The sequence below is a fragment of the Tympanuchus pallidicinctus genome, unplaced genomic scaffold (assembly GCF_026119805.1).
Source record: "Tympanuchus pallidicinctus isolate F22 unplaced genomic scaffold, pur_lepc_1.0 scaffold29, whole genome shotgun sequence".
In the NCBI taxonomy this organism is placed as follows: Eukaryota; Metazoa; Chordata; class Aves; order Galliformes; family Phasianidae; genus Tympanuchus; species Tympanuchus pallidicinctus.
In genome coordinates this window covers 6111056-6136929 of record NW_026294746.1, presented here as the reverse complement: position 1 = coordinate 6136929, position 25874 = coordinate 6111056, and the positions used below count along the sequence as shown (strand labels likewise).

At 54.2% G+C, this 25874-nt stretch overlaps 2 protein-coding genes across 15 annotated transcripts in view; both read left to right on the top strand.

Moving 5' to 3' along the window:
- ZBTB40 (zinc finger and BTB domain containing 40) overlaps window positions 1–20100 on the top strand; it is a 48524-nt gene extending 28424 nt beyond the window's left edge. For 5 of the 14 annotated variants that reach the window (XM_052692098.1, XM_052692101.1, XM_052692102.1 and 2 more), the window contains 8 exons: window positions 89–295; window positions 1241–1405; window positions 1791–2005; window positions 2596–2758; window positions 3074–3160; window positions 3457–3632; window positions 4312–5523; window positions 6389–7081. In XM_052692098.1, the coding sequence (XP_052548058.1) occupies window positions 89–295; window positions 1241–1405; window positions 1791–2005; window positions 2596–2758; window positions 3074–3160; window positions 3457–3632; window positions 4312–4503 (1205 nt within the window). In that variant the 3' untranslated portion in view covers window positions 4504–5523; window positions 6389–7081. Of the gene's footprint in view, window positions 1–88; window positions 296–1240; window positions 1406–1790; window positions 2006–2595; window positions 2759–3073; window positions 3161–3456; window positions 3633–3928; window positions 4102–4311; window positions 5571–6388; window positions 7082–16010; window positions 17943–19080 lie in introns of those variants that run through there. The other 9 variants (XM_052692096.1, XM_052692097.1, XM_052692095.1 and 6 more) reach the window with 9 other exon arrangements.
- Window positions 20101–23330: 3230 nt separating this feature from the next.
- EPHA8 (EPH receptor A8) overlaps window positions 23331–25874 on the top strand; it is a 39293-nt gene continuing 36749 nt past the window's right edge. Inside the window, exon 1 of the mRNA XM_052692113.1 lies at window positions 23331–23671. Coding sequence (XP_052548073.1) covers window positions 23587–23671 — 85 coding nt within the window. The 5' untranslated portion in view covers window positions 23331–23586. The remainder of the gene's footprint in view (window positions 23672–25874) is intronic.

Sequence of the window (25874 nt, the reverse complement as noted above, 5' to 3'; positions counted from 1 at the left end):
GTGCTCCTGGCAGGGCTGGGGAGCTGGCACTGGGTTGCTGTATACTAATGTTGTACTGGTCCTCTTCTTGTCCTCCTCTTGTCACCAGGAATGCAGTATCACAAGCTGACTGAGCATTTTGACGAAAAGCCCTTCTCCTGTGAGAAGTGTGGGGCCAAGTTTGCAGCCAACTCCACGCTGAAGAATCACCTGCGGCTGCACACCGGGGACCGGCCCTTCGTGTGCAAGCACTGCCTGATGACCTTCATGCAGGCCTCGGCCCTTGCCTACCACACCAAGAAAAAGCATTCTGAGGGTGAGTCTTCCCCACGGGAGCCCATCCCTAGTTGGGGTGTGAGGCTTGGCTTGCCCCATCCACTCCTTCCTGCCCTGCTTCTTCATCTGCCTCCTTGCTGCTGGCCTCTTTCCTGGTCTGTGCATGTTTTGGGAGAGCGTGGGCTGCAGGCTGCCCTCAGATCTGCTTCATTTTTGTGGTTTCAGCTGCTAACCCTTCTCAATCCCAGCACTTCCTCTGCTCCATTCTGTCTTCTCCATGTTAGAAGCTTGCCTCCTGTTAAAGGGATCTTCCTCTTTGTCTGTCTTGTTTTTCTACTGGGTAGCTCTGCTCTGTCCCTTCACATCTAAACTCCTGTAATGTGGATGCCTCCTTCTGGACCACCTGCCTTCTCCCATCCTTCCCTCTGGCTGAATTTCCTATAATGTTTCACATCAGCTCCTACACTCAGCCCCTTCCACAGGCAGGGCTTAGCCATGCCCATTTCAGCTCATGACTGCAGAGGATGTGTCACTGTGTTTGTAATTAATATGCTCAGGCATTACAATGTTGCATGAGCGCCACGCACTTGGGCAATTAGTTTTGAATGTGAGACACGCCAACGTATAATACCTGCAGACACTGGAAGTCTCTGCTAATTGAATACTCCTTGTGCAGGCATGATTTCCTCTAGGACCTTTTCAACTTAGTATTGAATCGATCTGACTACCCCAGGAAAGCTTGTGTAGTTTGCAGTCTTGCAGAATCATAGAGTGCCTTGGGTTGGAAGGGACCTTAAAGCCCATCCCATGGGCTGGTTGCCCCCCAGCAGATCAGGCTCCCCAGGTCCTTGAGCACCTCCTGGAATGGGGCACCTGAACAGCAGTGCCAGGGCCTCGCTGCTCTCTTCAGTGAAAATTTCTCTCCAAAGCTGACCTAAATCCCTGTTCTAATTTAAAGCCATTCCCCTTTATCCTATTCCTGCAGGGAAGATGTATGCCTGCCAGTACTGCGACGCCGTGTTTGCCCAGTCCATCGAGCTCTCACGCCACGTTCGAACCCACACAGGGGACAAGCCGTACGTCTGCCGGGAGTGTGGGAAGGGCTTTCGCCAGGCCAATGGGCTCTCCATCCACCTCCGGTCCTTTCACAGTGAGTGTGACCAGCTGTCTCCCCAGTTTTGGGCAGCCCAGCCTGCAAGGCAAGGCTTCTGCATGGCTGTAGCCAGTGGACACGTATGCAGGTATTTGGTAGTTTCCAGACTGGCTTGGTGTCTCATGGTTGAGTGCTGTGAATAGGGTTATCTCAAAGGAAACATCAGAGCTGGCTTCCAGCAGGCTACAGGCTGCTGGGAATTCGACATTGGGAAGCTTTAGGTGCATGCAAGGCCAAAACCTAAGTGTTATTTTTAATCTGGGAACTTACAAACGCTTCTTTCTCTTCTCTTTCCCCATTCTATGAATTCTCTTCTGAATTCATCTCTTTTTTTCATTGCATTCTTAATCTCCTCCATCTTTGTGGCATCCCTGGGCACCAGACATTGAAGATCCCTACGACTGCAGGAAGTGCCGGATGAGTTTTGCCACCCTGCAGGAGCACCGCAAGCACATCCACGAGGTCCACTCCCGAGAGTTCCACCCCTGCCCTGACTGCTCCAAAGTCTTCAGTGCCCCATCCCTCCTGGAGCGCCACATGGTGACCCACGTTGGAGGAAAGCCCTTCAGCTGTGGCATCTGCAACAAAGCTTACCAGGTGAGCTGGGCAGCAAGGATTTAGCCTGGTGTACTGGAGGTTGCTGTTGCCTGTTATTGCATGAGGACACCTGCCCTGGCCATGTGCACTGAGTGTCATCACTAGAGGAAAAAAATTGCACATAGGAGGCAGAAACTGTAGGGGAAGGGCAAGTCTGTGGAGACAGATTGGCCGTGATTGCAGGAGGACTGTGTACTTGTCTGTCCAGACCTTCAGGAATCTATTTACCTAAATTTCTAGCTGCCAAGAACTTTAGGAATAAAAATACTCCTTTGGCGAATGGCGTGCTACAGTGGGAGTGTGTGTGGGAGCACATTCTTACAAGGCAACAGAAATTCAAAAGGAGACCTGCAGTGAGTAGTGAAATGGGGACGAGGGGTTCTGCAGTGTTCAGCTCTTCAGGGGGTAATGGAGAAGAAATGTGGTGTTGGCCGTTGTCCTGTGGGAAGGTGTGTGGGTCTGACTGGTGTCTTGTATCTGCTGAGCACAGTCCTGCTCTTACTGTTGCTTTCCATGCACAGCTTCTTGCTGTCTTAATACTCCTGGAGCAGCTTTGGGTTGTAACCACGATTTGGTCCTTATCATTGCAGCAGTTGTCAGGGTTGTGGTACCACAACCGGACCCATCATCCTGACGTCTTTGCAGCTCAGAATCACCGCTCCTCCAAGTTCTCTTCCTTGCAGTGCAGCTCCTGTGACAAAACCTTCTCCAGCACTGCTGCTCACCGAAGGCACGTGAAGGCAGAGCACTCAGGTAACAGCCCATTTCTTAGCCAGCAAGAGCATGTGCTGACTGCTGGCAGAGAGGCAGCAGTAACTCTTACAGGACAAGTTTGTGCATTATGTTTACTTGCAAGTCACAGAAAATTCTCTGTGTCCCATAGCAGGGGCAACTCTCATCTCAGCAACTTGCAGCTCAGCTGCTCTTGGCTTCTTCTCCCCCTGCCTTGTCTCCAAAGGTGCTCCATGTATCTGTATGCGGATGTGTTGCTGAAGTGTTAACAAAGCCCTGCTCCAGAAGCACTGTCTCTTGTAGTGCACACTTTTCTCTTCATGATCTTGTTTGCAGGTGTGAAGTTCCATGACTGTGAGATGTGCAAGGAGCAGTTTCCCACACTGGCTCTCCTGCAGGTCCACGTGAAGTGCCGGCACTCAGGTGTGTTACCTCTGCTGTTACTCACATTACTTGGGGTTTAGTGGTGTCCTGTAGTACTGGACAGAGAGTTAAGAGAGCTAAGTACAGGTTAAGAGAGATCAGCATGAGGAAACAAGGAACTGAACCCATGCAGTAAGTCCCCAGTGGGTTTCAGCCCTGCACATCTCAGTCATTTGCAGCTCCCTGTGTCCTCAGGCTGGCCCTGGCCATTGCACCCCAGGCTCAGAGTGGTGCATCTTCCCCAGGGTCAGAACCATTTCACTGCTTGTAGTGCTCAGCCTCCTTCTGCTTCCCAGGGGCCCTGCAGCACCATGTCACCACCGAGCACTTCAAGCAGGCACAGAGCACCTTCACCTGTGGGCTCTGCGGGGAGCTCTTCACCTCCCAGGGTGAGCTGGAGGGGCACTGCAGCGCCGAGCATCCCAAGGTCATCTTCACAGAGGCCCAAACCACCACAGCCCAGATTGTACAGGTAGAGACTGCTCTGTTTTGCAGCCCTCCCCTTTCAACCCTCTTGTTCTTTCCCAAATCCACTTTGTGGTCACCTCTTTCTGCACTCTTGATTAGAGGCATCCAGGACATAAGCCTTTGAGCCAACTGTGCTCTAGGGTTGGAGTGCTCTGTGCTAGTGCAAGGCTGGCTTGCAGGAGGGCTCAAGGAAGATGCTGCAACACTTGCAGTCTGAGTAGGGTAGGGCAAAGACCTCAACCCACCTGGATTCCCACCACCATCATTCATTCCTTCCCCTCCTTGCTTTCTTTCTTGCAGACTGCAGTTCCCAGTGACAAATGTAATATTTCAGCCATCAGTGGAGATTAGCTCCTTGCATGAAGGAGCCCAGTATGTGGGATTTCCTGGGCTGCCATTCCTCTAGTGTGTAATCATAGTATCTTTATCGTCTATGACTGCTTATGGAGCTAAATTATAGCAATTTTATGGAGGTAAATATTTAAATGGTTCTTCCATTTTCTCTTTTGCATCACTGATATTTGGAGCTTTGGAGTTTACCATTTGCCTCAAGCCTATTGTAATTGCAGTCCTCTGGTGTGAAGCTGAATGTTACTACAGGAGCTGGGCTGGGAAAGATGTGCATAGCAAAGCGACCACAAGGAAAGCAGTGCAGTGTCTGACTCAGTTCATCTTGCACACAGGTGATTCAGACGTCAGAGCAAGGAGCAGCAGAACACATCATCTCTTTTGATGAGGCCCAGCTCACTGGCTCCCAAGTCTTTGTGACGTTGCCTGAATCCCAAGCAAGCCAAGCTGGTTTGGAGCTGGTGACAGTGTCTGTGGAGGATTTGTTTGATGACAAAGTCACTCTGATTTGTGAAGAAACCAAGTGAGAGAGAGCAGTGGGTGCTCATTCGTGGCACCTGGTGTGCACTGGACTGGTTCTGGAGCCATGCCTAGGCATGCTGCTCTGAAAAGGGAGGTTCAGGTTTGGGATGTTTATTTGTATTTTGGGGAAAGCAACCCAGTATATGGGACCCTGACAAAAGAAATGATGTGCAGCAAAGACTGAAAAGGTTTGTAGAGATTCATACGACACTAACAAAGCTATTTGTGTCTCAGGGCAGCACGTGGGATGTTGCTTTGCAGAGTGCATTCATGTCCCTGCTGTAAAGCTTCTTCGGTGCTGGGAGGATGCAACATTCATTGCAGCACACTGGCCCCTTTAAGACTAAAATTTCACCAAGTCTTTTTTTTTTTTTTTTTTTTTTTTAATCTGCAGTTTCCTAAAATATAATCTGATAATTAATGGTTTGCTGAATCCATTATGAAGTGCAATTAGATAGATGCAGAGTTCCTGCAGCTCGGAGGGGACCGGTAGCATTTATCTTCCTTTCCCTAATGCCAAAAGGTTGAACTCTGCCGCTGCAGCATTTACATACGGAGCGGCGATCCCTGCCACAGCCCTGCGGTGAGCAGCGCCTGCTTCATCGCACAGCGCAGAGGATGAACAGATTGAAGTTTTCCAGGAGGTTTTTGTGACAGCGTGATAGTCGGTCGTTCCCGTTCCAGCTCCAAGAGTGAAAGCAAACAGCAAGGAATGCGGTTTGTCCCCAGGGCTTTGCTGTGACAGCGGAAAGGAGGAAGTGTCCCTCCCACTGAAATCAGGAATGACCAGGAGATGGTGCTCAAGGTCTTGAGTAGTGCCAGCGGACAGGTGTCTGCGCCGCCGAGAGCCAGCCCTGCTGCACTGTGCTCCATCAGCTCCTGCCAGGCTGAAGCTCAGCCCCAGGCCCTGCGAATCGCTGCATAAAGAAGAGCCTGGAGCTGGAGGGGCTCAAACACCCTGATGGGGTGAAGCAGTGAGGCTGGCACCCTGCGCTCCGGTCGGGCTGAAGCGTGAGGTCACCCTGGTGAGCACCGTCCAATGGTTCTTCAACCACACCAATTAATGAGGGAGGTGGGTTTGTTCAACCTCGTGCGTTAATTGGTGGCACTTAGGGTTAAGCTGGCACCTGCTTTCTGCACCACTGTCCCAACCCAGCGCCCACCCTGAGCACTGCAGAGCGCTGGGAGGCAGGCGGGGGGCTGCAGCGTGGCACAGCCCCCAGTGCCATGGCGTGCAAACCCCGTGTTCTGGGATCAGCTGCTTTATTTATTATTTTTAACACCCAGCCCAAGGGGTGGTGGTGGCAGGAGCGCTGAATATCAGTTGCAGAGAGCAGAGTGAGTCCCTGGGAGATGGGCTCCGTAACCTTTTGTAATGAAGGGGTTGGCTGGCTAATGGAGAGGGCTCGGTCACCTCTCCAGCAGCACTTAATGCCTCTAATCCGCCTGCAGTCCGCTGCCTTGTTGCTGAGAGTCCCAGTGCTTCCTCATGCCCTGTGCTAAAGCAGTAATTGCTTCTCTTGCATCTCCAGCCGGCTGTAGCACACGGCTTCCACTTTGCCTCCCCTGCTCCGTTTGTGATTCCTCCGAGCAGGAAATGCATCCTGCCTTCTAATCAGGCTCAGGCACACCTGGTGAGCTGAGCTAGCACTGACGGGGTGTGCGGGCATGGTGTGCCACCATTGGATTGCTGTTTTCAAAGGGAACGGGGCTGGAGAGCCCCCGTGGGTCACACAGTATTTGTCATGAAGCCTGCTCTGGGGTTCTCTGTGCTTCCCAGAGCCTCTTGTAAACAAGGTGGGGAGGGAACAGGTGGGATGGCCTGGTGCGCATCCCCCTTATGAGCATGAGATAGAAGCCAATAAATGTGTTATTTCTCTTATTTTTCAGGTAGATGGGAGCTTCACCCCTCAGCTTGTTGTGAGAGATGGAGGCGTCCTCCAAGAGACGGAGCTTGCTCTCCTCCTGGCTGCAGTCAGGTGAGCAGAGCCGTGCCGTGGGATTCCAGCTGCCTGCAGAGATAATCCCTGCCCCTCTAGCAGTGCCCAACCTGCTGTCAGGCATGGCCATGCCTCTCTCTGACATGCAAATCCTCCTATTTTTTTGCCCACGGAAGCCGTGGCCATATGCCACCACTCCACAGCATTGCTCTCCCTGGCACATTCACCCGCTGCACATCGAACCCGACGTCGTTTGCCCTCAGAGCATCCCCCGGGTGCTGCTATTTAGTCTGGTGACACAGGAGCTTCTTCCAGCCTGCTCACAGATCACAGTGGATTTGGCCATACACAGGAGTAGGTCAGGGGATCCTTGCAGTGCACGCAGAGCTTCCATTTATCAACACGACGTTTCCCTTGCAGCAAGATGGGTTTCTGTTAGCAGTGCGATCTGTCTGCAGCTCCTCTCTCCCTGGCTAACCCAGATAATCCTCTGCTATCTGCCACATCTCTGTGGGTCTGTTGAACACACGCAGTGCTGCTGTACTTGCATGCAGCCGGGGTAGGTTGTGAGATTCTGCACTCCCCCGAGCATGGGATGCTGTCAGGGTTTTATTGGAAGCCCAAACAAATCTGGAACAATGCTTCTGGTGGGGCCTTGGGTGCCGGATTGGGGCTTTGCGTGGTTGTCATGGCTTGACTTCAGCTCTGGAGGAGAGGGAGAGGGTGTTACCATTGCTGCATCCATTTGGGACCCTCATGTGGTCACTCAGGCTGGGGCACGTAGTGTAATGAGAGCCCAGCTTCTCCTTGAGCATCCTTCAGGAAAATCAATGAGGAATAGGATTAGCCATGCTGGTTCAGTGTGCTCGGGGTCTTCTCTTTGGTCCCAAGCTCCAGAGGTGACCATCCTGCTGCTCGCACAAACACTTCTTGCAACAAACAGTCCCTCCTGGTGGCCCCCCAGCCGTAGGTCCTGTCCAGTCTCAAGCTTTCCTCTCCCGCAGAAGGAGGCAGTTGAGATTTGTGAATGTTAGCTTCATTATTCAGCAATTAAAACGTTCCGGCCTCGTCGCGACGCGGGAGTGCATTAATGATTTATAGCAGCATGCTTTGATTCGACAGCACAGGAGTGAACTTTGAGAGCGGTGAATTCTGCTGAAATCCCAAATGCAGATCCCAAAATATTGTCCCTTGTTGGTCTGAGCTCGTCCCAACCCTCCTTCGTCATCCTGTGCTTCCATGGCTTGGTCAGCCAGCACGGTGGGATGGGTTGGGGTTGGAATGGGTGATGTCAAAGATCTGTTCCAAACTTACTGGCTCTGTGTTTCCATGATGTGGGCAGTTGGGATGGGTTGGCTATATTCCCATTCACCTTATTCTTTCCTTCACCTTATTTCCCCCATTTCCTCCCCCAAATCCCCAGTATCCCCAACCCCCCACCCCATTTTCCCTATTCCCTCCCCTTTCCCCTGTGCCCACCCCGTGTCTGGGTGGTTTGGATATCCCCAAAGAGGAGACCCCAAGGAGGAGAAGGTGGGAGATGTGGGGGTATGAGGACATAGGTGATTATGAGGGAATGTGGGAAGCAGTTTAGGGTAAAAAGTGGGGGGCGTGGGGTGGTGTTGGAGTGTCATTATTGATTTAACTGAGATTGGAGGTCCTTGTAGCCCAAACATGGGGTGCTGATCCAAACCTCACATGACCCATAACCTGAAATGACCCCATAACCCTGTGCGACCCCGTGTGACCCATAACCCCACTGATGCCCCCTGAACACCCCATAACTCTGTGACCTCTGACCCCATGTCACCTCTGACCATGTCATATAACCCCGTCGTTCCGTATGACCCTATAACTGTGACCCATAGCCCCATCTGACCCCACAAACCCATGTAACCCCATAACCCCACGTAACCCCATAATTCTGTGACCCTGCATGACCCTCATGTGATCTATAACCCCATTTCTTGACCTCACTGTGGCCATATAACCAGCTCTGTTTGGGGTAAAAGTAATTCCTCCTAGGTATTGGTCTGCCCTATAGTGCCCCATAGCTGCCCCATAGAAGCCATGAAGCCATGGGGTCTGGGCTGTGGGGCAGAGGGCTGTAGGAGCAGTTATGGGGCAGTTGCAGGATACTTCTAGGGCAAGCACAATTTGTTTATGGGGTAGCTGTGGGGCGCTGTGTACCGTATTGTGGCTGCTGTCACCCTATAGGGAGTTGGGGGGTGAACTTCTGGGTTATAGGGCAGTTACAGGACACCTGTAGGAGGGTTGGAGGGATGCTGTGGGGCAGCTATGGAGCAGACCCTCATCTAGGAGGGGCTGGTGCTTCCCTACCTGCAGCTAGTGCTGGAACTGCTGCTGACCATGGGCTACGGACCCATTGGCTGTTATAGGGTAGCTCTGGGGTGGATATGGAGCAGGCCAACACCTAGGATGGGCTGACATTCCCCCTCATGGAGCTGCTGATAGAGCTGCTGCTGACTGTGAGCCATGGGCAGTTATGGGGCCATTGTAAGTGGATTATGGGACAGCTCTGGGGCAGGTTGTGGGACAGCTATGGGGCAGGATGTTACCCAGCAAGGGCTGTTTCTGCCATGCATGCAGCTGGTGTGGGATTGTACTGATTGTGAGACCCTATAGCCCCCCCGACCCCATATTGGCCCCTGATTCTGATTCTGTGGTGCAACTGAGGATCTGTGCCTTCCAGCCCCCCCTCACTGGGGGGGCCTATGGGACCCTCTAGGACTCCGTAGAACCTCCTAGGACTCCCATAGCTGCCTATAGAGTCTCATAATGCCATGTATTCTCCTCCCCTCTCCCCTTTCCTGTATACTTCCATAACCCACCCATAAGGCCCCACAGACCCCCCAGGACCCATATAGCTGCCCTATACCTCCACAGGATTCACCCCTAAGACCCTGATAATCCCTCCCAGGACTCCCATAGACCCCTATACTTCCCCCAGAGCCCCTCATCCCCCCATACTCCTCCCTGACCTCCACGTTGCCTCCCAGACTCAGTACAGCTGCACCATGGTGCAGTTGGGGATCTGTGCCTTCCAATTCCACTATGGGAATTGGACCACGTATCTCCCCATAGGATCCCCATATCCCCCCCAGTACCCCATAGCCATTCTGCAGCTGCCCCACAGTCCTGCAGCAGACCACCTAGACCCCCCCCCAGGTTCCCCATATTTCCCCCCCAAGGCCCCTCTGGCTTCCCTGTAGCCCCTCAAGGACTCCCCTGGAACCCAATAGACCTCCCCCATAGCCATCCTAGCACCTCACAGAGACCCACAGTCCCTGTAGGGCATCCAGCCCCCAGCAGGGGGTTGGAGCTGGATGATCTTTAAGGTCCCTTCCACCCCAACACACAGCCCCGACACAGCCCATAGCCCATCTGGTGGAAAGAACACAGCCACAGTGGGGAACGGGGAATTTCCCAGGGCTGGGGACAAAAGGGTGGATGAGGACTGCAGACACCCGCATTGTGAACAGGGCTGAGGCACCAGAGGAAAGTGTATCTTTAAAAAGCGGATTATCTGGTTAAACAGAGGGCAGGGGGCTGGGCCAGGAGATAATGGGGTGTCTGTGACAGCTTTATTAGGAAGTGCCTAACGTCGGAGCGATTTCATGGCGGGGCTCAGAGTGACGAGTGGCTCCGGGAGCGCTCCGGTGACGCTGTCAGATGGGCTTAGGGACAACCGGCCCCTCTCTTTGCTGCGGGAGACAAAGGGAACAGCAGGGACCCGCAGCCCGCCGCCTGCCTCGAGTCCCTGCAGAGGGTGGGATCTGCTCTCTTTGCCTTTTTTGCAGTTTTCCTCGCGCCATCCCTTGCATTGCCGTCTTCTTTGAGGATGTAATGCGTGCAGGGCGTCTATGGGACCGTAGATATACGGGTTGGAGGGACCTCAAAGATCATGGAACTTTGGGGTGGTGGGGGTGGAAAGGGCATCAAAGACCATCCCAATCAGCTCTCATGGCGCTTAGGGTGGGATTGACAGCCGCTCCAGTGCCCCAAGAGCTCCTGTCACCTGGGCTCCCTGCAAGAAGGGGACAAGCCCTCGGGCCAGTGAAGGTACCCCGTCCTTGGCCCCACTGCTTGGCTTCCCCTGGTGCCCTGACCTCTGTCCTTCACCAGCGCTGGCACTCAGATCTGTGACTGTGGGGTCTGAGGTGACGTGCTACCCTGTTCCTGGCCACGACCCCAAGCTGACCGTGGCAGTGATACTGCATTGCCTCTCCAGAATGCACCGAACCACCAAAGAGGGATCTGTAGCCACATGTGTAGGTGTGCAGGGTCAGCACGGAGCTTCCCGTGCACAGATTTTGATGCACGAGCCTCAAATTGGCCATTTTCCCCCAAACCTGCCGCTTCCCCCCGCCCACCCCACAGCCCTTCCCTTCCTGCACCCAAATCCCACCGCCCTCGGTTTCAACTTTTCCCCTCTCTCCTTCCCCCCCTCTGTAACAAATCGCCGAAAAGAGGGACGAGAAGAGGCTCCAATGACAGATGGAGCTGCTGCTGTCATCTCTCTTAACTGTCACCGAGAAAATCACACGGCGGCCACTGAAATTCAAATTAGAGTTTCGCTGAAGCTGCTAAAACTCATCAAAAGATATCTTTGAAGTCCACTGGCAGGCCGGTCATTTCTTTTAAATTAGTCCCTGTTGAAAATGAAATTGCAGGGACTTGGTGTATTAGCATACGGGAGTGCGAGAGACGGCACAATGCTGCCTTTCCGGGGAGCAGAGGCAGTTTGCTCCCGCACAAAGACCGCGCTCTGATTGCATTAGGATCAATGAAAGGGTCATTTCAAAGCTTCCCATTAACTGGGCTGGGCTGATGCTCAGGGGGAAGGCAGAGCTGTCCTCACGTCCCCGTGCCCTCCAAGCCAACCTCCTGGCTGCGCACTGCGAGCCTGTGTTAACGACGAGCTGCCTCGTTAGTGGAGCTGGTTTGATGATGATGAGGGAGGTCCGTCTAGCTTGGCTCAGGAGCAGTGGCTGGCTGCAGTGGGTGGTGGCCAGTGGCCCCAGGAAGGGTTGTAGCATAGAATGGTAGAAACATCATAGAGTCATCGAGTGGTTGGAGTTGGAAGGGACCCTAAAGGCCATCTGGTCCAACCCCCTGCACTGGGCAGGGACACCCACAGCTCTATCAGTGCTCACAGCGCCTCCAGCCTGACCTTGGGTGTCTGCAGGGACGGGGCATCAACCAATGGAGGTGAATGAGCATCTCCTGTTAGCGAATATTTCCCAGCATGACAAAACTGGGTTGATGTCCAGCTCCAGTTCAGCCCAGCTATCTGCCCAAGAATGTTGGCCCTGAGGATGAGTGCTGTCTTCTCTGTTATTCATCTCCGTTCTCCCCTCCGTTTTTCTTTTTCCCTCCCTTCCCCTTCCCCATTGCATGACACCATTCTGCCCTCCCCAAGGAGCTGAGCACAGTGCTTTGCCCGCTATGGGCCCTCCCCCAGCCCCACCACCCATCCCTGCACACCCAGTTTCCCCTGCCTGCCCCAAATCTCTGCACAGCAGTTTTTCCACACCAGTTGCTAGTGGATTGAGCTATTCCACTCATAACCGAGCTGATGAGGTGGAACTTTGAGTGGCATCATGTACACTCCTGCATCGTCACGCATTTTGCCTTCAGGATCTCACACAGCTCCAAGAGAGGCTCAGGGTGGGTCAGCAGCAGAAGCATTTTCCTCATGGTCTTGCCTGGCTCCTGGTGCTGGGCTGCATCTCCAAGCCTTGGTCCAACACCTGAGTTTTTGGATGGGATGGGGACCCTGAAGCAGAACCTGAGCATTCCATCGGCACGCAGAGAGGTTTGGGCCTTGCGTCCCTGTGCATCACAGGGGGTTGTGATATGGAGTGGAAGGAGGGAATGGGAATGTGTGTGCCATGCATGGACCCAGCAGACACGATGGCCAGCAGGCAGCACACGCTGGGAGGTGAGGCTGCTCTGTTTAGACCTGCTTGCTTTTACTGAGAGAAGATCTCAGCAGTGATCTCAAAATGAAGGAAATCCAAGGAAGCCTGCGTGGAGACTGCGTGGCGTGGGGGCATTGATCAGTGGTCATCTCCTCAAGTGGTGACCAAGAGACACTGATGCCGTTATGAGGTGATCTCTCATGATCCTGCTTACTGAGATCACGGGCCATGCTGCTGCCCATTGGAGTGTCTTTGTGTTGGATGTCCTCAGCTCCAGGCGTCTTCTGGGGAGCTTCTCCTCAACCAGGGGTTTTATGGCCTTGAAATCCTCCTCCTCTGTCATGGGCTGTTGCTAGCAGAGAGCAGAGTGGTTTTATTGTAGGGATAGGAAGGGAGAAAGGACATCTCTCCAACAGTTTGCTCAAAAAAGGGTTTGTTGCAGCAGCCAAACAGTGTCAGTAGTTTTCTTGGTGTTCATGGAAAGGTTTAACATCCTTTAGGGTCTGGCACCAGCCTCGGTGTAGTGGTGATGAACCCACGCCCCACAGGGCAGAAATTGAATGACTGCCCCATAAATGCTAATGCAGAACTGGAAAATGAAGATCACTTTAATGGTACCCAGGAAAGGAGCGGTCGTCTCTTGGGGGATTAATGGCAGAGCAGCTCAGTGCTGGGCAGAGGGAACCACGTGCCCACCTCTCCCTGACGCGCTCTCTGCTGTGGGTCTGCTGGGAAGGATGGCGGTGCTCCTGGAGCTGCATGTCTCCCCAGGCTGAGTTCCTGGAGTGCAATCTGGCAGCACTGCTGGGCTCTGCCGTCCTGCTCAGCACTGTGTGAGTGAGGGGGCAGGTGAAAAAGTGCATAGGTCTTATTTTCCCTTTGCAGAGAGAAATGCTTTGCCCACTGACAGGAGAAAGCGGGCTGTTGAAGAGCTTGATGTTGAAGGTAAAGGCGAATCATAGGGAGGAAGTCATTGAGGCTAGAAAAGACCAGTAAGATGAGTCCTACCATCAACCCATCACCTATGGCCACTGCACATGCTGGGTCACTGCTTTCCTTCCAGAAGCAGCTATACATATATATATATATATCCACATAGCAGAAATAGCACCCAAATACTTCCACCAGTGGTTGGAGGATCTCCCTACCCACAGTTGGTTCCACATGGGCCAAAAGGACAATGCTCAGATGAGCCCTTTTCCATTGCGCTGACAGAATGCAACCGTGGCTCCCACTCTTGACATCTCCAGGACTGCCCCTCCCCAGATGAGCCATCAGTGTGCCTTGCCTCAATTCCATTGCTGGTGGGCCCCAAAATAAAGGGCAGGTCCTACAGTGCCCTAGAAAAAGAGCTGACTTCACGTTAGAGATGCAGCCATCCAGCGGGCAAGTGAGTGGAAAAGCTGTAACATGAGGAACTGTGAGGGAGTTTTCCATCTCAGAGTACTGGGAAATGTACCAGAAGTGGAACCAATGCTTATCTGTCAGTCACACAATCAGACTTTAAATCTCCTGTCTTTTAGCTTAAAACCATTTCTGTCAAAGCACAGCCCAGCTCTAAAGGAAGAGATCCTGAACTTTTGCTTTCTGACAACATCCAGAGCGGTCACTTTCAAAATGTGGAGACTTACGAATCCCTATTTGTTTTTCATAGAGGTGTGTTTGTCCAAGCCAGCCATTTCATACTGACAGCTTTGAGATCAGCAAATCCTATGAAAAAATTCATTGTGGCCTCAGCCATCCTCCTTCCCCATCCACCCATCCATTTATCCACCCTCCCACCCATCCTCCAATAGCCTTCATGCCACGGAATACCTCGAAGCTCACCCAGATCTCCAGTTATGCCATCATCTTCTTCTTCTCCCACTTCCTCAGCCATCTTTCTGTTCTGCCATAGTATAGCAGGCATTGCTGAGTGCAACCCCAACCCCAAGCCCCGCTGTCCTTGCTAGGGATGGAGGCCTCGGTGGCCTTTGGTGTGGCCAACATGTGCACAGACTGCTAATGCCAGAATCCCTTCCCATGAATCCATCCCTCAAGCAGTGACGAGGCCGATCGATTTGGGGGCTGCTCTTTAGCAGTCCCTGGCAGGGAGCAGCAGCCCTCCTGGTGCTATCTGCCAGGCAGGCAGCTACTTGTCTGCAGGATGGATGAGGGGACAGATTGACGACGGGTGGCTCTTCCTACACGTACAGACTGCTGCCATGGCCACGGCAGGGCAGGCTGCAAATGGATGGGGATGAGGCGCAGAGAATGGCTCGCACGCTGCGAGTGTGCAGGTTTGTACTCATGTCTGTGCAACCTGGGGCTGTGCTGGAGGGTAGCATGGCCCCTGTATGGCTCTCTGACCCTGAGACCCCACTCCAGGGCAGAGTGGGACACAGTAAGGAGCAGCTCGATGCCACCAGCATCCATGCGGTTGTGTGTGGCAACACCGCCATCAGCAGCAGATGGGAAGCAGGGTGTAGGCAGCGCCGTGGGGCTGGAAGCAGGGAAGGGTTTAATTCAGTAGTCTGGGTTTAAATTGGCTTATTCTGGCTTGTTGTAGAATCCAAGCCAACAAATGCCTTACGATGAACCAAAGCCACAGCCACCGCAGCTACCAACCAGGCTTTGCCTGCATCAGCCTGGCTGAATTCTGCATTCCCACGAAAAGTCCTCTGGGGAGGTGCAACTTCTCCAAAGCACTTGTTCTTTGCATACACGGACCATTTAGATGGCATATAAAGAAATATTTTTTTATAATGAGTGGTGAGGCACTTGGCATAGGTTGACCAGGTCAGTGCTGGGTCCCCATCCCTGCAGACGCCCAAGGTCAGGCTGGAGGGGCTCTGAGCACTGATTAATTATTCACTGTTCATTGCAAGGGGCGTTGGACCCTGATGGCCTTTAGGGTCTCTTCCAACTCAAACCATTCAGTGACGGATTCTCTGCACGGTACCCACGGCGCCCCTGAACCGGCCTCCCACCAGCAGCTCTGTGCTGGCAGCAGCTCCTCCACAGGGCCCGTCACTGTCAGCAGACAACAAAGAGGCTCCGACGTGCTGCTGCTCCTGAGCAGGGACGGGATCTCCCGGGACTGCCTTGGCTGCCTTCCCCAGCTTGTTTGGGTTTTGAGAGCGGTTCTATAAGAATGCTGCCGGCCCAGGAACTTCTTGGCAAACCCTTGGTGCTTTGCTCCAGTAGGACCTCAATTCCCAGCAGCACATGGCCCACTGGGAGCCTGCTCCTGGCCCCATGCCGCAGACCCCAGGCATGAGCACGGGGCAGCACGGCTCATGGACACGCAGAGGTTTGGACTGGGGAAGAAGAGACACAATCCTGGAGTCATAGAATGGTTTGAGTTGGGAGGACCTCCCTGCAGTGGACAAGGACACCACAGCTCCATCGGTGCCCTGTCCAACATGACCTTGGTTGTCTCCAGGGATGGGGATTCACCATTGCTCCAGGCAACCTGTGCCGGTATCTCACCGCTCTTATTGCACGAAACTTCTTCCTTACATCCTATCTAAACCTCCCCTCTTTTAGTTGGAAACCATTTCCCCCTGTCCCATCACAACAGACCCCACTAAGGAGTCTGTCCCTGTCATTTTGCTGAGATCTGCAACGTCAAATCCTCTCCCTCAGCTCCTGAATGCTCACCTGGATCCCTCACCAGGCTGGACCTTGGCCATCGCGCTTCAGGGAGGACTCTCAGGTCTTCGTGGCCTTCCAACCAGGAGCACCACCACGTCCGGACACTGACGGGGTAATTGCAATATTGTCATGACATGAAGGAGATCAAAGGCTGAGTGCAGGGGAGGTGGCAGCGGTGGTAAGAATGACATGCAGTTTGCATTTAGAAAGCACTTAAGAAGCAATTATCCAGTGCTGCGAGCCCTGGCCAGAGAGTGTGGCTCATGTATTTTAATGCCTATTTCAAAGAGATGAAGATTGGTGCCCAGCGGGAGGGCCGGCAGTCGCAGCAGCTGTGTGCAGTTTGCTCAGGGCCAGGCTGCATTGCAGCGGCCTCACGCAACGCTGTGGGCTCACGGTGCCACGTCCCCCATCCCTGCATCTCCTGCCCCACTGCAGCACGCAGCGCCCTGCATCTCCTGCCTCGTGGGCGCTATTGGTGGCCAGCAGACTGGATGATCTTCGAGGTCTTTTCCAACCTGGCTTCAAATCCTGCAGCAGATCCCTCTGCAGCTTGGTTCGGTGCTTGGCATGCACCTGTGCACTGTGCAGCAGCCTGTGGATTCCTCCTCTCCTGCGATGCACCAGACCTCAGTGCATCAGCGCTGCATTGCTGGGCTGCAGGAGGGGCTGCGTGCTCTGCCCATGGAAAAACAGAGAGTGGGGGTTCCTCCCTGCCCACCTCATCCATCAGAGCAGGGAACTGCCTTCGAGGCAAGGCCGTGGGATTTAGGCCAAAGTGGAACAGGCTGCGATGACTGAAGATAATCCCGGAGGCGCGGGGATATTCATACTGATCCCAAATCACAGTTCTGATTTCAGTCTAAGCTGTTTGTTTTCTCTTGCTGTCCCCCACGCACAGCAGCACCCACTGCAGTGCTTTCATGCTGAGCTGAAATCAGCTCTGCTGGAGCTTTAGGGCTTTAGGACATCTGTCACCCCTGGATGTGGGCTGTCCTCAGCTCCTCTCTTCTGCTGCGCATAAAATAGTTGCAAAGTCTTTGAGAAAAGTATTTTCTGACCCCACATAGACAGGGTAAAGGCATTACATTCGTCAGGAAATGGAAGAGCCTGAGAAATGGTGGCCTGGCCAGGACAAGCACTTGCCTTGCTTCCTTAAGGGAAGGCAGGGCCGGTGTAAACATGCAAATAAAGGAGAGAAGAGGACCAAGCTCTCCCATCCAGTGTGCCAAAGCTGTCCTCTACTCTGTTCTGTTTCCTCATTTCTGGTGCACTCAGACCTTCAGCCACTTCGTTTAACAGTCTCTGGAGCAGCCACATTTTGTTATGAGCAAAGGCAAAAAAAAAGGTCTGGAATTCCCCAGGCTCAGACGTGTCACAGGCATCTCTGCTGCTAAAGACAGCACTACAAGTGGGCAGGGAAACATAATTTCTACTTCTCTGGTCAGAGCCTTACGCCTCCCCTCTGAGCACCTCCCCATCCCCATCCTCAGCAGCACCTTGGCACCAACGCCAGCCTGCAGCCCACCTTCCCTGTTCAAGGTATTGGATGCATTGCAGAGAAGAAACAGAGCTTGGGGAAAGTGGGAGGCAACAACCTCTGCTCACTCTATGGTTGGGGTGCAAATCTCAGGTGTGAGCACCACTACTGAGCCATCCTCTGAGCTCCTTCCCTTTGGAATCGGAATATCCCAGATTGGAAGGGACCCATAAGGATCACTGAGTCCTGCTTCCCTACAGTGGACAGAGATGTCTGCAGCTTGATTCGGTGAGCAACAGGTTGCAGTACAAGGGAGGGTGCTAAGGCAGCACTCTTATTTTTGGCACTGGCTGGTTCTGAAGCTTTGATTTCTCTGGTAGCTTTCAGTTGATTCACAGGACAAAAATCCAACACACATTGGGATGCTGGGGAAAAAATAAAAAGGAACATATGAAAGGCATAGTTTTAATCTGGGAGCACTGAAAGGAAGAGGGATCTCAGAAGAGCTCATGACTGATCTGAGACTGGAGAGAGAGATGGAGGCAGGGAGGGCTGGTTGCAGAGCTAACTCCAAGCAGAGCGATTAGAATTTGCAAGACAGCAGAAGTCAACCTGTCCAGAATGACAACTTTGAAGGGTGAGTAGCAACGTCGCTTTCATGGACACGGTTGAAAACACTTGACACCACCTGAGTGACCCGTGGCAGAGATGAGAGCAGATCTGAAAGTAGGAATGAAGCCAACGCGGCGCCTGGAAGCTGCATGCACTGTGATAAGCAGTGGAATCAGCGCCCTGCGCACTGGAGGAAGGCAGAAATGCAGGAGCACACAAGCACCAGCAGATGCGCAGGGTGGATAACGGGGAAGGTGATCATGTTATTAGCTCAGGTGGTTTCTTCAAAGGAGTGCAGGATAGTGCTGCTGTAGAAGGCAAGTGCTTAAATCTGAAGGCCAAGGTAACTTGCTTTGCCTTAAAGGTGTATATTTCAAAGCAAGCCAGAAATTATCTCATCACCAGGCACTTCTTCGGACAATGGTGGGGGTCAGGGAGGGGGTCGGCTTCTTCTCCCAGGTAACAGCGGTGGGATGAGAGGGAATGGCCTCAGGTTGTACCAGGGGAGGTTCAGGTTGGTTGTGAAGAACGATTTCTTCTCCAAAAAAGCGGTGATGCGTTGGCCCAGACTGCGCAGGGGGGTGATGGAGTCAACAGCCTGGAGGTGTGCAAGGAGCGTGGAGGTGTGGCACTGAGCGATGTGGTCAGTGAGCGTGGTTGAGGTTGGACTGGATGGTCTTAGAGATCTTTTCCAACCTTAACAATTATTGATTTTATGAGGATGTGACCCGAGTGTGCTATTGACTGGAGAAGATCCTGTTTCTGCTAGCACATCACCCATGTCCCAAGACACAAATGCTGTCACCAGGGGACCAAAGGAACAAAAGATGTTAGGGAATGTCCTCCTGGATGGGCAGATGATGGGAACCACGGGCACGGAGTCTGCTGCTCTGCTCACCAAGATGTCAGTGATTAAATTGGGGTGAGAAATCCTCAGTGCCAAATTCAATGCCTTAAATCCTCTCCTAGGGCCTGGGTCACCCCGTTATGAAGATGGATGAGCAGACTGATCGTAAGGATGGCTGGGAAGACAAGCGGTCCAAGGGTGCCTAGGTGGGCTGCCATGCCCATTCAGGAGACACTGTTGTGCCTTGCAGGCAGAGCAAGGCTTGGCTGCCCTCTAGCTCTTGATGCCACATGTGAGGTTGGTCAGCACAGCTAAGCACAGGTGGGCACAGAGCTGCCCAGTAATGCTGTAAGGCCCAACCTTGGCTTTGCCAAAGGACAAGGACCGTGTTGAGGTCACAGGTTGTCCTTTCTAAAATGCTGCTCCCTTTCAGGGGTGAAGGCTGGGTTTTATCTACACCAGATCGCTGGCTTTGAGCCCTTCTCTCCATGTGAAATACAGAGCATGTTCTCCCTGACCCTTTGCCACCTACCTTTGAAACATAGATTATTTTCCTGACGATTTCCAAGTGAATCTGTTAATTAGTTCCTGAGACAGTATTAATTAAATATGAGCTTTTTACACCATTTCAATTTGTTTGTTCATCTTCTGTTGACCTTTGAACTAACAAAGGTCTTTTTGCTGACCCCGCACATCCCACAGGGAGTTAAATCTCAGTTCAATAAGGTGGAGAGGTGCATGTCTGAAGAAATTAGGCTGCAGTTCTACAAGGTTACCCGAGGTAAGCAGGTTATTTATGACTTCGAATTGTAGCCAGAGCAGAGATAGTTCTTCCTAAACAGTCTTGCATCCAACATCCCACACGAAGGAACACGACTCCTGGGCAGGAGACAGGCTCCAAACTGTGAGCTGGCTGGAGAAGATCGTAGAACCATGGAATCATGAAATAATTAAGGTTGGAAAAGACCTCTGTGATCACCTCATCCAACCACCCACCTGCTGCCAATGCTGCCCACAAAACCATGTCCCTAATAACCAAAACCTTGCCTTGGTGCCATCCTTCACCATTGCCAGCCCCACTTTCGCACGTCGGTGGCCTGATCCCAAATTTCTGAAGGCAGTAAAATAACGAAAAGACAGAAATCACACCCCCAGCATTCCAGTCTGTGAGCCAAACGGGGTGCCTGGAGCAGCGGGCAGTCGTACTGTCAGCTCATCCCTGCCCAGTGCCCCCTCCTTGCGAAGGGGCAGCCCCGGCTGAGCTCTGAAGTGGCTGTGGGTGTTCCCACGCGTCTCCCTATTGTTCCACCCATCACTCACCCTGTTTCAAATGGAGCTTTGTTTGGTTATTTTGCAGTTTCGAAATTAATTTTGGAGAGCGTCTCATTGTAGGCTTTCAAAAGGATTACGCCCGTGTCTGCCCGGCTCTATAATTAAGTCTCTTTGAGATTTCCACTTCCAGCAGAAACAAAGTGCCTGTAATACAGCTGGCAGTTTGGGCAGCTCTCTGCTCTCTGCAGTGCAAACCGTGCGCACTGGACAGAGGGCTGAGACTTCAGCCTCTGCTCCCATCTTGGCCCGTCCTTCCTCCGTGGCCGCTGACTCTCAGTGCCACGGGCAGCGACAGGATATTTTTGGCCGCTTTCAAACCCCAGCTCCTGGAGGCGTGCGATTATAACAGCAAAGCCCCTGACCTCGGTGGCCGTGCAGAATGGAGCCACAGGCTAGAAACGGCAAAGCAAAGGAGAGGTAACAAGAGCAGCGAGGTGCAGTTGTTTCTCTCCTGCCATTTTAGCGCCTGCTTAACGGGCTTTGTTTCCTGGCGTGCCTTTGAATCGCTCGGGCTTAACTGTTATTGCATCTCTGCTTTTTCAGACAGCAAAGCTGAAGTTTGAATTGTTTGGGTTGTCTGCAAAGAAATCCGCCCTGTACCTCCTCTGGCTGTCAGAGCTGTGAGCTCCATCGAGGCACGAGGAGGTTCCTCCGTTTGGGCAGCACCTGCATGGCAGGGCTTGGAGATGCTTCACCAAAAAGGTGCCCAGGAGGAGGTTGATTGGTCAGGATCAGGCAGCCATACTTTGCAGCTGTATGCATACAGCCCCTGTCCCTACCAGCTCTACAGCAACTGTGCACCCACCTCAGGGAGCCGGGACTTCGTTCCACTTCAGCAAGATGGAAAATAGGCAAGGAGGCAAGCTCAACCCTGCGCTCCTGGATAAAAGAACAGTAATGCCATTAATATCCAGCAATCAGAATTTCTTAGAGAGAGAAGAGTGCTGCATCCCCTTCCCTCCTGCTCATCCCTTGCTTGTTTAATGAAAATCAGAGACAGCCATTAAAGAGCTGCTTAGCATTTCAATACGTTTAATATCCTCACTGATAAGGGAACGATGGGCATTACCAAAAGGCCTTTCTTAAACTCTCCCCTTCTGCAGCCGATGCTTCTGGCTTGTGTTTGTCTCAATTCCAATTCCAAGCCATCTCCGTCAATGAGGAAAAATTATGATAAGATTATTTTTATTTTTTTTTAATTTAAAGGATATTAATACGCAGCACGACAAGGAAGAAAGGCATAGCAGGCCTGCACAGACCTGACCTTAATTAATTGGGGGCTGATTGCTCAGCTGGTCAAGGGCCTCCCACAGTCATGCTGCGTCACTGCTGATGCTGAGGGCTGGCCCTCACCAGTGGCCTCCTCAGAAGACATCAAGGGAAAGGCTGCCATGAGGGAGGTGTAGGGACACGAGGAGCTGTGGGGCCATGAAGAGCTGTGGAGTCATGAAAAGCTGTAGGACCAGGAAGAGCTGTGGTGCCATGAGGAATTGTAGAGTCATCAAGGAGATGCAGGACCATGAGCAACTGTAAGCAATGAGGAATTGCGGGGCTACGAGGAGCTGTTGGTCCATGTGGAGCTGTGGGGCCATGGGGAGCTGTAGGAAGGCAAAGCCAAGGATCAAATTAACCTGGGATCTCCTCCATGCCCCTTCAGGCTCCCATGCAATGCAGGCTCCAGCATGCAAATGCTCCCGCTCACACAACACATGTGCTGCGGTACTCAGGACACTCTGAGCACAGCATGGTCCTCTGCTGGGACTCAGCACCCCACTGCACCCACCGCTGCACACATACACACCTCCTCAGTTCTAGTGATGCTTTGGAGAGGTTTCCCAATCCCCAGTTCTGGGCTTGTGGCATGCTGGCTCCTGCAAAGCTCCTTTATGCTCTGTAAAGGGGCCCGACCATGGCAGTTCGCATCACAGCGAGGCCAAAGGCCACGGGGACCCACATTGCTGGGACACCTGGGGCTGGGGGGGGCACTGGGGGACAGGAGAGCTCGTGTCCTGAGCTGCTCAGCGATCCCAGCCTGCGATACCACTGATGACAGGACCTCTCCAGTGCTGTCTGCTGGTGGATGGCTTTCCCAGGCTGCCAGAGGGGAAAACGAGCCGGAGGGACCCGATGAGCCAGGTCGTTCCCAGGTCCTGGTGATGAGTGCTGCGGATGTGTCCCTGCAGGCACAATCCTCAGCTGCTGTGAATGGGGAATTGTCAGCACCGGGCTGTGAGATGGGCTGGGAGCCCCTCAGGCTGCAGTGGTAGCGGCTGCTGGCAGTGCCATGGGGGGCTCCTGGTGGGATGAGTTTGGCCAGGGCTACGATCACAGATTGTCCTGCCCAGCCATGAACAAGCAGATAAGACACCTCTGATGGCACAGGTGGGAGCCAACACTGCAGTGATTACAGCCGAGTATCAGTAACCGCTCAGCACTCGGATGGAGAAATAACGGTGGCAGCTGGAGGGGATCTGGTAGATGCTGAGTGTTGAATGCTGAGAAAGGCGCTCACCTGGCTCGCTCAGCAATGCCAGCAGCTCCAAGCAGGAAGGTGCCCAGCAGGCAGCAGGGAGATGCTTCCTGTCCAGGCAGCCCTGACCTCATGCAGGGCCCCTTTGCCCACCTGGATGGGAGATCTGCTGGGGGTCTGCATCCTCCCAGGCTCTGTTTTGATGTGGCACAGAGGCAGGGGCTTGGCTGTCCCCTTGGGCCCTGGATGTGCGAGGGGAACACATGCAATAGGTTCTCATCCTCCCTGTGCACCAGAACTGAAGAGCAATCCCACCTCCCCTTCTGCCTGATCCTGACCAAGCTTGTGCCCCCTGTTTTGCCAGCCGGAGGGGAAACCTCTGAGCAACTCTGTCCCCTCTGACAGCCAATCTATCCCACGGGCCGGGACAGGAGGCACGGCCACAGCACCGGGCTGGAGGTTCGGCTTTCACAGCAGCGGAGTGGAGCCGCAAAAGGGGGACGGCGGGGAGCGCAGCATCAAGAGACGGGGGGGAAGGCCGGGGGGGGAGCGGGAGCCCGTGGTCGGGATGCTCCGGCTGGGTCCAGCGTGTGCGTGCGGAGCGGGAAGGGGGGCTCGCTGCAGAGCCCACCCACCCCATTGGCTTGCGAGCGGTGACAGGCAGGCTGCGCCCTCCCCGCCGAGCCGCTCGCCTGTGTGGATGCGAGCAATGTGCGCAAAGTGCCTTTGCATGAGCCGGCGTGTGCCGTAGCTCCGGGCGCTCGATCGCAAAGGTGCCGAGACCACCGCGGCAGCCCCATCCCGCAGCCGGCGGCCCCACCGGACCATGGCATGGGCACAGGGGGACCTGACGTCCTCGCTCTCCATCGTCATCGCTTTGGCTGCCTGCCTGTCCGCCACCACCAGTGAAGGTAGGACGTGAGGTGGCCCCGGTGCCGTGGGGCAGCGTTTGGGGGGGATCGTGGCTGTGGGTTTGGATGTGTCAGTGGGGTTTGTGGTCAGGAGGATCTCTGCTGGTCTTTGCCTCTCGCTGCTCTCAGGGGAGCAGAGCCGGGCTCCTGCCTGCCTGAGTTTGCTGCTCCTGGAGCTTCTGCACTGTGGCTAAACTTCGGAGCTGGGCAGGACTCGATCTCTGCAGCAACACCTGGGAGCTCTGCCCGGCCTTCCCCCGCGAGGGCTCTGCTGCAGCACGCAGGGGTGGCTGTGCTGGGAGCTGGGGCCGTGCAGACCAGCTGAGCTGCGGCTGTGGTGTCAGCTCAAGGTGTGCTGGTGGGGCCACGGGGCCGCGGGGTGGGCGAGGGAGGGCTGTGCAGGGGGTGCGTGCGGGAGCGGGCGGCGGGAGCTGGAAGGGCTCAGGTGGGAAACTTGTGGCGAGGGAAAGGGCTGTGAACTTCCGAAGTGGGAAGCAGGGATTGGGGCAGGGACCCTCTGCCAGGATCTCGGTGTTGGTGCTGACAGGCCTGCACCTGGCTCCCGGCTGTGCTCAGCCCCAGCCCATGCCGGCCTTGCAACCACCGGCTCAGGCCCCCTCGGTACAGCAGCGCTGCTCCCGCTGCCTGTCATCCGCTCGCTCGTCTCCTTCCGTGCTGGCAGTGGTGTGACTGCTTCCCAGGGCTGCTGATCTTCATCACCCGGAGATCTGCTGTTCCCACTCCCAAGCGTGTCCTTGGCACTGGCAGCAGCATCCTTCCTCCCTTCTGCTACGCCCGACAGCCGCAGCGAGCCCGGTGCCGATGTCCCTGCCGTGATGGTGGTGGCATCCCTCCCTTCTCCTCGCTGCAGCTCTGATGTCCTCCTGCCACACTGAGGCCCATGGGCTGCTTCATGCCCTTAGCAGCGCCCAGGATGGCTGGCTTCCTGCTGCCATCTTCCAATACGCAGCCCTACCTCCCCTCCCAGCCGTCATCTCTTCCTTACCTGTGTTACCCATTTTTAGCTCTCTGTTACTCCTACCCCTGCATCCCTGCACTTCTGCTCATTTCCCACCGGCTTTCCTTCCTGCCCTTGCCTCAGGCTCTCGCTGCTGGAGATGGGCTTTGTGGGATGAGGATTGGACCCCAGCCCCCCAACCCCCTGCTCCGTGCTGCTGCCCATGCTCAGGGCCCTGTGCTCCCCCAGGCTCCCAGCGTTGGCACAGGGAGCTCTGAGCAGAGCAGCCAGCCTGACCTCGTCTCACCCTGGCCACGGGCAGAGCACGAGAGGGGAGCCAGACACTGACCTTCGGCTGCCCCTACTCTTACTGCTGTCCTTGAGCCTGCCCCAAAGCAAAGGCAAAATGCAGAAGTGCAAAGTGCGGGCCCTGGCTGTGCTGTGAGCGGGGTCAGGGCCTCCTGTAATGATGTCTGTGCTGGGGTGGGTTTTGTGGGGTCTGCGGGGATACCTGGGTCCCAAACATGAGAAGACTGGAGCTTTCCCCAGGATATTTGGAGAAGAAAGCTAACGTGTGGGGTGAGGGATGTACAGGGCTCTGGGGGGGATGCGGCAGATGGGGTCTGGGCTGGGTGGGGTGGGCAAGGCAGTGGGATGGCATCAGGAGGACGTGTGGGATCCTGCAGCGGTGTCCCTCCATATCCCCCAAAGAAATCCACATTTCCACCATCCTGAGCACGGCTCCATGGCGGTGCAGAAAGATTCTGCATCAGCTGGGCCCAACCGAAGGGGCAGAGAAGCATTCGCAGTGCTGGCTGTGTGGCACGCAGCAGTGCAGGGCACTGGGTCAGAAGGACAACACTGCCTGCACCGGGGCTGCTGTGGGGCTGCAGGTTGAGGCTGGCATAGGGCTGATACGGCCTTGCAGCCTCCTGCCTGTGCTGGGCTTCAAAGAATCCTAGAATCACAATTTGGAAGGGATCCATAAGGATCACAGAGTCAACTCCTGGCTCCACACAAAACCACCTAAAAATCAGAACATAAAAAAAACGTAGCCCTACAGCACATGCCCACAGCCAGGGCAACCAGGGTGCTTGCCATGGCCGTGATCACACATGGTTACTCAAACCTAACTCCAACCCTGACCCCAAACCTAAGCCTAACTCTAACCCCAAGCCTAATCCGAGCCCTAGACCTAGCCTTGAATCTGTAACCATAACTTTAACCTAACCCCATCATTATCCC